The following is a 17,084-nucleotide window of genomic DNA, read 5'->3' on the forward strand; positions in this document are numbered from 1 at the left end:
TAAATGTTATCGAGATAAATTACTACAATGTTAATGGTCTATAAGTCAGCCATGTACAATTTCAGGAAACACAAAAAAGGATAAGGTGAAGATATTTTGGGTAGTAGTTTTTCCACTATCATAATAAATTCAGCATATTTAGTAGTAATTCATGACGGTTTAAAATCGAATACAATAAAATACCAACTCAATATTTGTTACCTATGTGTCCTCCTTCAACCGATATTCAATAAACCATTTCCAATGATTTGCATCTATTCCTGATGGCTTACGCTTGAGGTTTTCCTCAAAAGTCAGTTCTTTGTCATAAACCTTATGGAATAAATGATTTCTTGCATTCCTCTAGGATCTTCCTATTCTTTGTACAATTTCCCGCTTTATTCTCCCTCTTCCATCGTCCTCATAGTGAAAGACTCGCTACAAATAGTTCAGATCATAAGATAACACAATGACGATGATAAAGATCTTCTATCAGTGCTTTCACACAGTCATTGTAACCATTTAACTTTAACTCTAAATCCATTCTACATCACAGAACTTTATACGCGAGTGATCAAATCAACATACAAGCAAATATGATTGAGAACTTTCCACCATGAAAACTTTATCCTAAAGGCTAAGTTCAAAATGCAAGTTTCACAACCAATATAACCATATAAAGAGCAAGAATCATGTCCAATATAAGCATGCCTAATCACATAAGGCCACATAACTTGGTCCACATAAAGATTAACAAGAGCTTATCATACAGACAAAAAATCATAGTAGGTGGACCTTGATCATGAACTTCAAGAATAAAGAGACCCTTGACAAAGATGGCTCAATATTGAGTATTTATTTTTCAGTAATCAAAGTTAGCTGGGAACAAGCGCATGAAAGACATTCTTACCGTCTATATTCCCTCTTAACATACACCTTATCAGTAACAGGATCAAATCAAATCTTGATGGACCGCTCACCTGATCATACATGCCACAAAAATCATAAAGGTTCCGAATAATGATAATGGAAAAATCACCTTCAAGATATGAGAAGAATCCCCCTTGCTGGACCAGCTTAGTAGTGATCAAGTATATATCACTTCATTAAATAATGATTTTAGTTACTAATACAATTTGTTATAACTTTTTGGTAAAGGAACCCATCAAATCCTATTAAAGGAATCAGGCTGAATCTCTTCTACAATAGCTTTTTACAGACAGGGACAACAATAACAGAGTTGAAAGTTGAATGGGTTTTTAGTCGGAGGGTTGAGGAGGAGCAGACTAAAAATTAACAGAAAGAAAACATATAATAATTAACCACTTGAAACAGACTTATATATTATCAAAAGACACATAATTAGACATGAACAATTCTCGGCAACAAAATTTAAAGCAGTGAACCAAAAGAAACCCAACATGCACTATCTTTCTCTAATTTACTAGACAAAAATAGAAAAATAGAAAACCAAAGAAATTCACCAACTGACGGAGAATAGCAGCACAAAAAAACAGCATAACCAAAGCTAGTCAATAATCAAATAATCTCTCAATAAAAAATTAAAACCACAAAACATTCAAATTTTCAAAGTTAGGAGGGTAAAGGATTCAACTTATGCAAATGTGTTCCATATTTATTTTCTTCTGACATTTTGATTTAACCAAAAGTCATAAATATTAGCTAGTCACTCTCTAATTGTTTACTATAGGAGCAACTTTAACATTTTCATGAGGTTCATAAGTTTTATTATTATTACTATAATTATTAGTTATATTGCTATACACCAAGGATCGGACTAATTGGGGACTAAGCTATATAATAATGTAGTGCAATTTACACTAAACAAAAAAGTCCTTATATATTTATCGATATTCTCTAAAATTTGTATGGTCGATATCATGTGTGTGCGTCTTAATCTTTCCCTTGTACTGTTCATTTAATAGAAAAAAAGAAAAGCTTTTTACACTTAAAAAACGGTTGAACGACCCAAAAACACTTCAAACATTGGTAACGCCTTACTTTATCAACAAACTTAAAAATTACCTTAACCTGGTCAAACGCATGCTCTTTGAAAGCCTTATTCATTGTCTTCCAACTAGTTTCACAAATTGGTAATTGTTGAAAATCAGCCCCAAAAGTCCCAAAAACCCGCTCAATAGGCTTGCTGCCTGACCAACTTGTTGCAACTCTCTGTTATGTCGGAGTATGATCTTCTTTCCAGGAGGAAGTGCTAATGCTTCCTTAACAGTCAGCTCCATACAAGAAGTCACGCCATTTTCTAACTGAGGAAAAAAGCTTTAAACATTAGTTTACTAAGAGAATTAGAATGTAAGGAGAAGAGTAATTACACTTTATAAGAAACAAGCCAAAAAAAAAAAACTATGACATCAACAACCCAAAAATTGGTGTCCTTTTTTGTTGTTGTTGGCATTGCCTTGACGTTCAACTTCATGCGCGGCAAACAAGTCGTCGACATGGTCATCAAACGACTTGACCTCATCCGCCTCCGGGTCATAGTCTTCATCTTCTGAATGGTCATCTACAACTTCATGTAAATCCGGATGCTCTGTGCGTGTTGCAGGAGCTCGAATGTCCCCCATGTCACTTGACAGAGCAGCCGTGTTTTATTGCGCGATGGTCAAAACGGTACAGCGTTAACACGAGATTGTCGAACACCGTTACCAGAATGCGGAGGTGGAGGCGCTCTAGCATGTCGCTGTGCACTTGATGTATTTGCTCCCGTATCCTTCGTTTCATCTGTGTGCTAAAAATAAAGTAGTTAGTACATCAACCAATTTTTTTTTTCAGTATTCCCACAAATTATATTGAATAAAAGTAACAAATCAACATTTGAATTTTATAGAAGCTATTTTTTTGAATTTTAAAATATGTTGAGACTAAATTCTACTTTTTTTTTTGTTCATACAATGTTGTTTTATTAAAAATTTTTAAATTAATATAAAATATAATAAATAAAAAATTATAATTTATTTAATTAATAAAGAGTGCAATATTTTTTATTTAAGAAGTAGTGTTTAGGGTGAATTTTTTGCCGTAATGATTAAGAAAAATTTCGTGTTTTAAACCGGAGAAAGTTTTTGTTTTGCGTTTTTAATTGATCAATAACTTGTAAATAATTAATTTATGTTACAGATTTTTTTTTGGTGACTATTTATGTTACAGATTTAGATATTCCTTTTATTATTACTTCAAAGTGTTATTTTCACAGAAAATAGTTTAATTCATAACATTTTGAGGAAAAAAGAGAAAATTCTATAGTAAATGAGGAGCCCGACACTGAACTCAGATAATTTTTTCTTTCTCATCCTCACCCTCACTATTTTCTGCCAACAGCAAAACCACTTCAACACAGCATCAACACAAAACGACGGAAGCTCCTCTCTCCGCAGCGGTAGCGGCGGCGGCGATTTACGGCGGTCTTTCTGCTTCTCCCATTCCTCACCTTGTAAGTATTAAACCGTCCTTGCTTCCGCCACTTCACTGTTTTCCCTTGCAAAAACGAAAAGAAATGTTAGGTTTTCTCCTCGAAACCGAACGAGATTTGGATAATATCATACCCTGCTTCTTCCCCAACTAAATCTCCTGGTTTTCTTTTATTTTCTTTTTTTACCCCAACGATTTCCATTTTTTATTATTTTTTTTATTTTTATAATATTGTTTTTTCATTTTTTTTAATATTTAGATTTCGGATATTGAACTTTTTATAAAACGGTGACTTAGAACGATTTCATTTCGCTTTCAAATTCTGAGCAGTCTGGAATTTCTAGTTGCACAGTGTTCGTAATGCTGTATGTATGTATGTATGTATGTATGTATGATTAGCTAGTGGAAATTTTATTGTCTTGTAGTATCAAAACGCAAATGAGAATATAGGACATAGTTTTGTTTCCCTCCAATTAATAGTTCAAAGTTGCTTTATTTGCTTTTGGTCGTGGTGATTATTTTGTTTTCTACTGTTCCGTAGGGTAGTTTGTAGTAGTGGTTTATTATAGGGTTTTGTAAAGGGATGCTTTTTGACTTATGAGTTCTGATGAAATAATATTGGAGGAAGTTTGGAGAATATTGTAGTTGGCTGATGGCACAATCTTATTTGTGAAAGAGTTTAGAGTGCCTTTTTTTTTTCTTTTTCTATTTATATTTTGTCAGTTTAATAGTTCATTTTCTGAAGCGTGCTCCAAATGGTTATATACACTAATTTCTTTTTTCCTATTAGTTTCTTTAAACGGGAGGTTGATGTATTAATCTTCTTGTAGTGTGCTTGTTCAGATGCCCCCTTTGTTTTCAGTATATATTTTTGCACTGATGTTAGGTAAGCTATGACTTTTACGAGGCATTTTCTTCAGTTATAGGTGGGACATAAAATAACCATATGTGCAATGCAAGAAATGCTTTGTCTAGTAAGTGTTTGATGTAGGGACATTTGGTCAAGTCAACTTCCTTATGAACTATGTCACATGGTTACTAGGAACATGTATGGGATTTAGATCAGAATGGGAGAGATGCTAAACAAATGATCATGGCAACTCTAAACACTCTCAACTCCTTAGTCAAACATTTCTGTGGGCTATATATCTCTTATACTATAATCTATAGATCTTTTCTTAAGGAACTAATGGAAAACAGTTATTCTCATACTAGATTTGGGGAAAGCAGTTGTTATTTGAATTATATTATACTAGCGAATAGCAGGCTTTGCCGCATTCCCATACTTATAGCAATACTTATTGTCCTTTTTCTCTTTTTTATATATATAGAAGTAAGAAGTTGATTGACTTTCTTCATGATTGATTTACATCCTTTTTGATTGATGCATACTGTGCACTACATGTAAAAACTCCAGGGCATGTGAAACTTGTCAAAATGAGCACCGATGATTTTGATGGACAGATATTAGCAGAGAAGTTGTTGAAACTCAACAATTCGCAGCAAAGCATTGAAAGTATCCTTCATCAATCAATTACTCTGCCCCACTCCCCACTCCCCCTCCCACCTTTTTCCTTATTGTAATGCTATTTTCCATTTTGGTTATTTTTGTGCTATCAAGTTGCTTGTAGCACCTATATCTCATTTTTGGCAACAAGTGTTCATTACATGGAATTCAATGTCTGTAACTTTGCAGTATGGTTTCCTTAGGTTTAGATAAATGAATCTAAAGAAATGTGATCTGTGTCTATGTTTGTTTAATTTAGTGCATGAGTTGACATGGGCTACTTACTTAGTGGTCTCATTTCTTGTTATGCAAGTTATAGTTTTGCAGGTTATTAGCCACACACTGTAGTTTCTTTGCCACCTTGTTGAAGTAACTGGTACATATGATAGATCTTGTTATGTTACGGATTTAGATCAAAAGCAGAAGGTTGGCTTTATTTGCTTCTTCTTTATAGAAGCAGCTGCAGAAATTTTTCCCGTAAGATTGAATTTGTTATCCTGAAGCTGGTATTTGGGGTTGTAATGTGTGTGTGTTTTGTGGTCTATGATTGGAAGATAAAAGGACTGTTGCACCTATAGTATGCAATTGTATAGGTATCTTGTATATGTCAATAAGTGAAGGGACATTGTAGCAGCTGAAGCTGTTCAGTTCATGACTAAGGGCTAGTTTGGATGGAAATGGATCCTCTCTGTTTTTTTTAACATTTGAGAGAATAAAGTGTGATCTCTCACCTTTAATTCTATAAGTGGGACCAGAAATAAATATGAGAGAGAGAGAGAGAGATCAATGAATGGTTAGATTAAACACTGGATACCATCCAGTTTTTTTTTTTCCACTGGAGAGGATCCATTCCCTAGTTTGGATAGGTTAATAAGTAACTTTTTATAACTTATGAAAAGTTACAACATTAATACTTGGTACAATTTTCAAAACTAACTTGTGACTTTCTAAAAAGTCATTTAAAGTGCTTATGGAGAAGTAAAAAAAAAAAGACTTTTCCTATAATAAAAAGCTTTTTATTACTTTCCTTTTAAAATAAGCACTTTTATGATTGAAAAACCAAATACAAAATAACTTATTTATAAGTTACTTTTAATATAAGTCCGTATGTTTTAAGCTCATTTTCCAAAAGAGCTTAATTAAGTTGTTTATCTAAACTGGCCCTAAGTGTAAAGTGAAATAAATAAGACTTGGACCACTAATGATAATTTTCTGGAAATGATTATATATGTTGGTACAATTGGTTTAGCTTGACATAAAACAGGTGAATATTATTTAAACTTATGTTACCTCTTTCTTGTGTGTAACCCTGTAAAGTAAGAAAGTTTCTAGTCAAAGTAGGAGTAGCTTAGAAGTACAAGGCTAGAAAGGAGATTGAATGAAATATATCTGAAAGTTATTCATGCATTTTTCAGGTTGCAGAAGTCACTATCATGCTCAAAGATCTTTCCAACTTAAGTATCCCCACCTAGTAGGATAAGGTTTTATTGTTGTTGTTGGTTCCAACATAAGTATACAGGCTCATTTATTTTCTAATATAGGGTGGTTAAATTCTTATGTAAATCTAATAGCATGTTAGAAGGTAAAACTGGGTGTGTCCTTTTTTCCTTGAAACTTTTTCTAATGATATATTTTAAGAAGATTTTGGACCTTTTGGCAGGAATAAAGAAGTTAGGATGTTATAATAGTTTCACAGTTTTTTGGAGGAAAGTATTTCCAAAGGTGTTCTTTGCTCTTCCTTTACAATCAATATGGTGGGTCAGACAGATTGTCGTTTTTTATTTCTGTTATTGCTCTAATGTCCAGCTCTTGAATTGCTCATCTATGTTCTATGTAACTGCTATTTACTCCACAAATAATGTGAACGTTTTTTTCTTCAACCATCTTTTAGCCAGTTGACTTAATATTTTCCTTTGTTTTTTCCTGAGGTTTCTTCCTTTCCCTATTGTACCTAGTCATTTCTTTCTAATATCATATTCATATATTTGGTTTAAATGCTCAAGTAACAATTTTATTTGAATAGTAGCTAGGAAACATGATGAGTTTTTTAATTATAGTTAATGTTTAGATGAATTTTCTTTATCTTTTTAATGGATTTGAAAAGCATTTATTCAAGGGGAGCCTTGGAGTACGGTTGAGTTGTCTCTATGTGAACAAGTCATGGAATTAGTCATTGATGTAATTATCAGGTTTGACTGCCTTTTTCTAGATCTTGCATTAATGTGGGTGTTAGTGCACTTGGCTGTCCTTGGAAAGTATTTATTCAAACATCAAAGATAGAAGAGCAGTATAAAGCAGGATAGCGAATTTATTAAACAACTGATGCAACAAAAATAAAGGAATGTACAGAGCAGCATAGTCTCATGCATATCCCTAAGGGAACCCTTCCTATTCTCCTAAGGAGATAATTAGTGTTGCAGAAGCCAAAGATGTTTGAGATGTATGTTACTGCCTGTACCTGAATTATCAATAGCTAGTTGGATTTTTTGTGTTGCCATTTGGCAAATGAGGATAGCATTTTGTTCAATTTTCTCCACTTCCTTAAGATTTTTGAAGATGTATTGTCAGAGATATTGATTTCCCCATAAAAGAGTGATAACAATTCACATGATTGGATTTGATTGTGATTATGGTTATTTCCTTTACTCTTCTTTGACGAGATCCGTGTATTTTGTATTCCTTACATATCCACTCAGCACTATCCCGATGGTGTATTTCCCATCGCAAGAAGGCAAGGGAAATTGTTGAAACATGGGATAAATTGTTCAATGGTTCGCAGAAAGAGCAGCGTGTCTCTTTTCTGTACTTGGCTAATGACATCTTGCAAAATAGTAGGCGAAAGGGAAGTGAGTTCGTAAATGAATTCTGGAAAGTTCTTCCTGGAGCTCTGAGAAGTGTTTATGAAAGTGGTGATGAACAAGGAAGGAAAGCTGTGACGAGACTCGTAAGTGTTACGCTCTTCTGCTATAAGTTCTGTAAATCAGTTGTGTCACACTTAATATAGTCAGCATCTTCATTCTATGCTTGTATTTTAATTCTGTAGATTTGTGGCTTGGCTCGGGTAATATCTTGTCTTCTTCCTTCTTTGGGATTTCTCTCTGATTAAAATTTCAATATCGATTTAATTGGTATGGTTGAAAGATATTTAAATTTTCATGTTAAGGAATATATATATATATATATATATATATATATATATATATATATATATATATATATATATATATATATATGAGGGCTAGAGGCCCAAAACACAGAAGAAACTAACAAAGTCCACATTAAAGTATCTAATTCACTACTAATAAGGTTTTTTTTCTTTATTTTTGTGTGGGGGTGGTGGGGGCCACCGGGGGGTGTTAAATAACACTGGATTAAGCTTTGGTGAAATTATTTTGTTCTGAATAAAATTTGGCAATATTTACATTCCAGTATTTGAGTTGTAAAAGTGTATGCTTTCCTCCCTTGAATTCAGGTGATATTTTACCAGGACCCTTGTATTTTGTAATGGTATTTTACCTTTTCATTTTAATGATTCTGTTAATGTTGTAGATAGTGTTGTCAAGACCTAAACCGAATCCTCATACTTCTTCTGTTGAAATAGCTCCCTGTTTACATATAGCTCTGCCTCATCTTCAACACTAAATCAAGGGAGTTGTCCAGCATGATATCAATACTAGCAGTGTCCTAGTCACATCAGGATCTAGATTTTATGTCTCACTACTTGTCTGTTGTGGGTCACATTCTCGCCAGTCCATTTAATTCCCATATCTCATACAGAAACCTCTGTTTTCAATTGATGTTTTTCTTTCGCTGTAGAAAAAGAAATTTATTAAAGAGAATAGAGAGAGGACAAGATACCTTCCCAAGAAGAAAGAAAAAGAAATTCAGCAGGTCCTATGACTGAGGCATTTAGCAAGGCATGCCAATTTGTATGCAATTCTAAGAGAGAAATAACTCTTAAGAACCCATCAGTAGAGCACTACAAATAATTTTAAAAAATAGTCTTCGTTTAAATTTTGTTTAATTAGGGTTATTTTATCTTGGCTTACATTCCTTTACTGTCAGAAACACTAGTGAATAGAAAAATCTGAGCATTTCTACATAATATCTTCAGTTTATTCTAATGTCTCAATTGTCTTTTTTCTCGTGGGTCTAATTTTTTACACTATCATTGTATTTCTGTTCTGCTGCTAATGGACATAAGGTTGAGTGGAGCTAGCTTTGGCAATTCATTCGTTATAGTGATGAAGACTTGGTCATAAATAATTCTTTCTTTGTGGATTTCTGTTTTAGTTACTTGTGTCACTGTTATATGGTCCTGATGCACTAGAGAATCCTTTTTGTATAATTGATCTCATATAGTAGGAGGATAAGGCTATAAATGTGTTTTTTTTCCAGCCATGTCATGTTAGCTATGTCAGTTTCTTTTTATTATTATTAATGGTGATGAAATGCCATTGATCTTATCAGTTGTTTTGATGTTAGTTGTATCATTTTGTAAATGTCTCTTTTTTCTGATGACTTTTTCAGGTTGACATATGGGAGGAGAGGAAGGTTTTTGGTTCCCGAGGTCAGGGTCTTAAGGATGAAATTATGGGTACGCGAGGTCAGGGTCTTAAGGATGAAATTATGGGTAAGAGTCCACCTCCATCCTCTACAAGCAATGGAAAGAGTTCAAATTCTATTAAGATGGTGAAGAGAGATGCCCACTCAGTGAGAATTGTAAGCAACTAGCAGCATTGTTTTCTGATGTTTCTATATTAAGTACATAAGGAAAGTGGAGAATCACACCTTAAAAGCTAGCTATTAAGGACCATTCTCCTTAAATATGTCAAGTATTTCATACTACTCGATAGTCGATTTGGGACTTTGGGCACCCTATAATACCCAAATCCCTAACAATACACTGGCCCTAGGGAACTGACGTCCACACGGCTTCACTCTATTGACACTGACCCACCGGTAGCCACTCGGTTATCAGCTATCAGTATTTAGTGTTTACCTTAATCCATTCTATAGGCAGCCTTTTTGTGCGTCCGACATCCTTTCTCTGATAACATTGTTAAGTACCTAAGGAAAGTGGGGAACTGCATCTTAAAAGCTAGCTATTAAGGGGAAAGAACTACTCTCCTTAAATACAACATCAAGTATTTCATACTATTCAATGTGGAACTTTGGGCTGCCTATAATACCCAAGTCCTTAACTATCTATTGCCAAGTAGATGTTTTTTGATATGTCTGATCCTGAGGTGTCTCATTTCTCTGTCATTATCATTGCAGAAACTGGCTATTGGGTGTTTGCCTGAAAAAATACTGACAGCTTATCAGGCTGTTCTCGATGAAAATACCAGTGAGGAAGCTGCCTTAAACAAGTGTGATGCTGCTGTACGAGATATGGGTAAACTTGTTGAAGATGTTGATAATACATTGGCTCAAGGTAAGAACGATTGCTTGAAAACTTCAAAAAATTATGCCTGTTTCTCTCCCTTCGAATTCCTTTGCCCTAGACGGCCTAAACATTTTATGCCCCTTTCTCTATATTGACTGAAGCTAACATTTGCATCCAGAATAACAAATATTTAAATTTGTTAGCATCCATTATATGATGATAAATCTTTTTGTTTTTGCCTTTTCTTTCCTTTTTCTTTTTCTAATTTTATATATATATATATATATATATATATATATATTTCTGTCTGTTTTTTTTTGTTATATTTTATTTTTCTTGGTCCAACTTCTGTAGTGCCATTTGTTGATGGTTTTAATTTTGGGATTTGGATGGATGGGTATCATAACTGAAATACATATTTTGAAACAAAACGGCAAATTGATGACAATTACAGGCTTGGTGGTGAGTCTTGTTGCTTTCTTCTTTAGGCTGCAAAAACACAAACTTTGCTTTGACATTTCTTATATATCACCTTGCTGTGAGATGCTGATAATTCTCTCTTATGTGCTCGATCCATGTTGTAGTTCTACACTGCCTTGAGATGAAGACCTATTAACCTTTATAAGAGCTTGGGCATTTCTAGCCTCATGAGCTAGCTTTTACCGTTGTTAAAATTATGAAGATACTTGTTTCAACTTTATCTTCTGGTATCAATTAAGGATTTGTGAATATCTGCAAATATATTTCTTTTGTTCTATCACTCTTTGGTATACCAACATTACCTTTTTTGAAGATAAAACCATACGTCACCTCTCTAGTTGACCCTAATGGTAATATTGATCACCTTAAAGCTGGATTCGTTACACAGGGTTAGCTTCAGACATATATGCACTTGATCAGCTTAAAGTTGTTTTTGTTTACATTTTTCTTTCCATGGAAGCTATAAGTCACTAGCCGCTATATCCAGGGAATCAATGGCAACTGGTTAATCCCATCAATGCTGATGCTATATTTGTGTAACCCGAACAGTTACTGGATTTGTATAATGGGCTAGTGGGATTGGAAAATCTACCAGTGAACTCGAATAGTATAGGATGATTCTTTATAATGGTGTAGATGGATTAGCCAGAACTTTTTAAGGGACCCAAACCTAACTGAGCCATGTGGATTTAACTGGTTCTAATTTTATTTTGTCCTAAAACTGACCTATGTGCACCCCTTGCTATATCATTTGGATATTTATGTTGCCTTTCTTCATTGATCATGATGAGGAAATATACATGGAATAACCACTTGGGTTTATTTCTCAGGGAGAGTTAGGGTTGGTGTGAAAATTGGGAGATTCACTTTTTGCAGGCTGATATACTTCCCAGGTGGCCAAGAGCATGGTTTGGAAAATTTTGTACTATTATCCAAGTTTCTGACATGAAAAAAAAAAGTGGTGATGATCACTGAGTGCTTATCAACATTACAGGAATGACTTGATTGAAGAAGCATTTTTTAGCACTTTCACACTAAGGATTTAGAGACATGAATAATAGACTGCAAACATAGCGATAGTCCTGGATTCTAACAGCAAATTATTGCCAGATCAAGCAGGGTCTTATGCTAGATAGATTTCAAAGAATAGTGGGGAGGTTAAATTATCTCACTATTGTTAGACTTGATATTTCATATTTCATTAGTGTGTGTAATCCGTTTATGCAGTCCCCCATGTCTGATTATTGGGATCTTGTTATGCGGATTTTGATTATATCAAGAAGGCACGTGGTTGATGTATATTGTGCAGAGTCCATTTATTTAGTCCCGAAGTTGTTAGGTATCATTCTGTATATGGGGATGGTACACTATTGAGGTGGTCTACATCTGAGAATTGTGTCTCTATTGGTGGTAACCTTGTGTCTAGGAAGAGCTAGAATCAAGACATCGATCAAGTGGGGATTGAGCATCAATCCATGGCTTAAACTACTTAGAAGCTAATATGGATCAAACAATTGCCTCCAGAGTTAAAATTTGGGTCGGTTGCTTAAATGAAGTTGTTTCGTGTGAATAAAGCAGCATGGCATATTGCTTCCAATTCAATATCTAATTGAAGAACTGAACACAGCGGCTGATTGTCCCTTTATCAGGGATAAGGTGGTATCCAAGGAGATTGTCACCGTGGTTCCCATGATCAATTGGCAGTGGGCCTCAGAATGATTGCATTTGTTACAAGCTTGGTGTGTATGAACTATATGCTCTAGCTCGAGGGTTTATGTTGAGATTATGATGAGATTTGTTGAGAAGACTTTATATTTTGGTATCAATTAGGGATATTTAAATATTTGTAAATTTCAATCATGATTATGTGTAATGTTTCGGTGCTTAATGCATATAAATTCAGTACTAAGGAGTATCCTCAAACAATACACCTAAACAATCATCTCAAGTGGGGTTGAAGTTTGACCCATTCAATTTTTATTTTATTTTTTATTTTATTTTTTTTTCAGTATAGGCCCATTCAATTTAAATATGGTATTTGTATGTATCATATGGTTTTTGATGGGCCATCTGCAAATGTTCAGTTTTGGAAACTTCATGTTCTAGATCTCTAGTCTTGGGCAATAGGAAACTGGAGTCCCACATCACCCGGAGATAAGGCCTAGATAGATAGTCTTTAACTATGAGTTTGTGTAACCAAACAGTTATTCAAGTGTTTTTTTCCCCCAATTTATTTGGCTAACAGTCACAAGTATTTCCCTTCTCAGCATTTCTATCCAAAATCGCAATATTTATTGTCGTAATATACTTCCATGTTTTGTTAGGTCATTTGAAGAAATGTGCATGGCTTCTCTTCAAACAATAGAACTTTTATCTAATTCTATTCCAAGAGACAAGTATTTAATATTTGTTGGATATTTCATCAGGGAACCAACTGGGATCCACTTTGATGAATGACTTGCAAGAGCAGGAAAAGGAGCTTAAACAATATATGGAGCAGCTTGAAAATGCTGAGGCTGCGAGGATTTCTTTGCTTTCTCAGCTTAAAGATGCACTGCTGGAACAAGTATAGTAGTTTCTACAAATATGATTGAATTAAAATACCGAAAACTAGTAACTGCTTACTAATATAAAGCTTTTCAGGAATCAAGGCAAGACATTGTTCGCAGCCAGTTGCTGGTAAGAACTTGTCTTTTGTTACTGACTTTATCCTCTATGTCTGTCAGTGTCATACTGTTTTGGGCTTTTCATGTATTACTACTATTATTATTATTATTATTATTGTTATTGTTATCGTTATTGTTATCGATGGTTTAACCATCTTGTCTAAAGCTTAAGCTCTCTTGTGTGGAGGGGCATGATTGGTTTGTATATCAAATTTTCCCCCTTGTGCAAGAAGAGTGTATAGTGGATTTGAAGTATGAATAATGCACACCTATCTTTGGACATAAGGCTATGTTTGTTTATAGAGACAGGACACTGAGACATAAAATCATGTTTGACAGAGGAGACATGGACAGAGACAGTGTGTCCAGAGACACTGAATTAGTGTATTTTGTGTCCATCCTGACAGGAAGGACACGGGGATACTAACAAGGAATACAACTTATTTTTCATTCTTTTTTTCATTATTTTTGTCAATTTTTCATAATTATATTTTTTTATTATTATATTTTTCATCTCAAATTTTTTGAATGAAAAAAAAATGAGAATAAATTAGATTTTCATAATTTGTTCTAGTTTATTACCAAACAGAATACAAGAACACAATTTTATGTCTCTGCCCATCAGTGTCTTGTCCTGTTCTGTTCTCAGAAACAAACGTAGCCTAAGTGTACACAATGCATATTACTAACTTTAATTTGTGCTTATGCTTCACATTTACTTAAGAATATTGAACAAAGATTGATTATTTGACCCCTTAATCATTGAGATTTTGAAAACTCATGCATAGCTGCTCTTTAAAAGGTTAAATTATTAAGTAGAGGAATATGAATGAATGGTTTTTATCTGGTAACTTCATTCAACTTTCCCTTGAGCATGAATGTACTATATGGTAATTCTCATGAATTTTGAAGATACGTTTGTCATGTGGATTTTTATTATTTTCTTTTGTTTTGAAACCAGATTATTTGGTCATTTCCATTGTTGTTGGATTAAATCTCCCATAAAACATGGTTTTGTAAATAGTCAAAGGACAGAAATACAAAGGGCACCAGGCTTTTTCATTTTGGTTTGAATAAATATAGAATTTTGTTTACATGACTTCTGGATAAAAGAATGGCAAATGAATGCATGAAACACGGGGAGGGTAGATATGTGTAGTCTTGCCCCTGCATGTGGAGAGTATATTTCCAAAATTAATCTTTTCCCAAAATTAATTTTTTTCCAAAATTAATCATAAAGGAATTAGGTAGTTCTTTAATATCTCATAAGCAACATTTCAATATCTTCATGCTGAAATGAATAGAGGGATCTCCGGATTAATGAACGATCATATATGCCTAGTTTTACGTTAGCAGCATATTCATTCCATGTTTTCAACATTTTATATAGCAAATTGATGGTTTTATTATTGTGAAGGTCGCCCGGGGACAAATTGAGAAAGCAGCTGGTATTCGGAAGCGGCTTAACCAAACTGCAGAAGCCACTCTACCACCAGTGCAATTAAACACCACCACCACTTCTCAGCCTACCTATGCCCAACAATCTATGTCATTTGCTTCATTCCAAACTACTGAAGATGATAACAAGAAGGCTGCAGCTGCTGCTGTTGCTGCTAAGCTTGCTGCATCTACATCCTCTGCTCAAATGCTTACCTCTGTTCTCTCTTCTCTTGTAGCTGAAGAAGCTGCCTCCATGAATGGTGGCTTAAGTTCTACTGGATTTGCATCAGGATTATTCAACCCTGAGAAAAGACCTAAACTTGAGAAACCTATGTCTGTTACTGATGTTAACTCTTCTGACATTGCAAGCTCTTCCTTTTTCTCTGCTCTACAACAGCCATCAGCCATAAACATGTCATCGGTCGGCTTGCAAACCATGTCTCAAGCCAATCAACTACAACCGACATTTGCTTCAGCACCCACACCCCCGCCTCATTCTCCTGCAAATCCACCATCAAATCAATATGTCCAATCAACAGGTTTGATGGTTGGGGGAGCAGTACCTTATGTTTATGGATCAGTTAACCTACCGCCTCCACCTCCTTTGCCTCCGCATGTGGCTATGGGGTTGTCAGTGCCCAGCTCTCAACCTCCACAGCAGCAACCACAGTCATCACCAGGAGGATTTTACAGGCCATCTAGCATAGGATTTTATGGGCAAAGCCACCCATCAACGCCACCACCAGTACCTAGGCAGTGAGCATTATCTGAACACACCACCAGCCGACACTGCGGCAAAAAATTGTTTCTAGTTCCTCTGGGAAATCTATGTAGGCTGAGGATTTTCCAGAATCTGTGTAATAATGTATATTATTAGAAAATTAGAAGTGGCTAGAGTTTATAATTAATCTGTAGCATTTTACACCCCCTTTCCTGCCAATTTTCTTTTACCTACTGCTTGAATTCTGAGCCGCAGGCTTCGACATTGTGACGATACTTGAGATCAGCCATGCCCATTACTGTTGAAAACAGAACTTCAAGGGGTCCTTACTAGTGCTGAAAACACTACGGCGCCTGTGGACCTCGTTTTGTTTCCTTGATGCTGCTATGGGGTAATGGCGTAAGGCATTAGCAGCTATTCTTATTCACCTCTAGATGGATGCCGATTATCGATTCTCCATGAACTTTAATGTCATCATCATTGTGAGCAAAGTATTAGAGTATTTCGTAGGTGTTGGATGTTAATGTAGACTGTAGAGTAATATTTAATTGACCGGAAGTTTATATTTATATTCATCCATTTGGAATTTAGGATAAAGAGGTGGTGCATTTTCGAAGTGGCGATTCGCGAGTTGCAAGGAAAATATAGGCCGACAGTAGAGGAAAATATTTATATGATCTCATTATTCTCGTCCGTGCTTAATGTCATACACTCATACACATGATTGAGTCATGAGTGATTAAAACGAGTCTCACCTGAATTGACGGAATATTAAAAACTTTGGAGAGCACTCTATCAATCAAAACTTGGGTTTCCTGGTCAGATATAACCATGAATCCGTTAATATAAAATGGATGAAAATAATACTTACATAGCTAAATATTTGTCGATCAAAATAAATCAATAATGAAATAGAATATATGAAGTGTTCTTCTATCAATCAAAAAGGTTTCTTGTTAGAACATAAAGCGAGCGATAGTAATATCTAAAATTTATATGAAGTAGAACAATAATGAATAATGTGTATTCCTTTTCTTTCCCAAAGTGATGCAAATTTCTTTATTGCTAATCTAAATAAAACATTTCTCTTTAAATTATTATTTCTGTTATTATTAACATATTAATATATAACTCTAGTATAAAGTATATTTAGATAACTATATTTACAACAAATCCAAATATTAGTCATTGTTAACTTTTATTGTTTATCGAGTTAGTAAATAATTAAGTAACTCTCAATAAAATATTATTAATTGATATGTAATGTTAATGTGATGAAAATAAAGTTCTGCAAGAAAAAAAAATTAACATAGACATAAAAAATCAACTAATGTATACAAACATGCATTTTGTATTTTAAAAAAAATATGATTATATAGACATAAACATGTTGGCAAAGATGGGTTTGGGGGCAGAAAGAGGGGATGGGTCAGAGAGTGTGCGCACAACGTCTAA

General features: G+C 34.4%; 1 protein-coding gene across 2 annotated transcripts; it reads left to right on the forward strand.

Moving 5' to 3' along the window:
* Positions 1-3,216: 3,216 nt before the first annotated feature.
* LOC112696840 (uncharacterized) lies at positions 3,217-16,226 on the forward strand. Of its 2 annotated transcripts, XM_072197227.1 has the most exons (9): positions 3,226-3,448; positions 4,844-4,942; positions 6,349-6,391; positions 7,630-7,877; positions 9,464-9,655; positions 10,214-10,370; positions 13,229-13,368; positions 13,446-13,481; positions 14,886-16,226. In XM_072197227.1, exons 3-9 carry the CDS (start codon positions 6,367-6,369, stop codon positions 15,666-15,668), a joined length of 1,581 nt encoding a protein of 526 aa, XP_072053328.1. In that variant the 5' UTR covers positions 3,226-3,448; positions 4,844-4,942; positions 6,349-6,366; the 3' UTR covers positions 15,669-16,226. The 2 variants fall into 2 exon arrangements, with proteins under 2 accessions (XP_025605521.1, XP_072053328.1); XM_025749736.3 differs by lacking the exon at positions 6,349-6,391 and having other exon boundaries at positions 3,217-3,448.
* Positions 16,227-17,084: the final 858 nt, after the last annotated feature.

This window comes from Arachis hypogaea, chromosome 6, assembly GCF_003086295.3.
Source record: "Arachis hypogaea cultivar Tifrunner chromosome 6, arahy.Tifrunner.gnm2.J5K5, whole genome shotgun sequence".
Lineage (NCBI taxonomy): Eukaryota > Viridiplantae > Streptophyta > Magnoliopsida > Fabales > Fabaceae > Arachis > Arachis hypogaea.

What these genes read in the sequence shown, in the direction of transcription:
- LOC112696840 (XM_025749736.3), top strand. Translation starts at nt 3,265, where the DNA reads ATGAGGAGCCCGACACTGAACTCAGATAATTTTTTCTTTCTCATCCTC. An exon ending in ATGCCCACTCAGTGAGAATT is followed by an intron (nt 9,656 to 10,213) that starts GTAAGCAACTAG and finishes TTATCATTGCAG; the next exon opens with AAACTGGCTATTGGGTGTTT. An exon ending in AAGATGCACTGCTGGAACAA is followed by an intron (nt 13,369 to 13,445) that starts GTATAGTAGTTT and finishes AAAGCTTTTCAG; the next exon opens with GAATCAAGGCAAGACATTGT.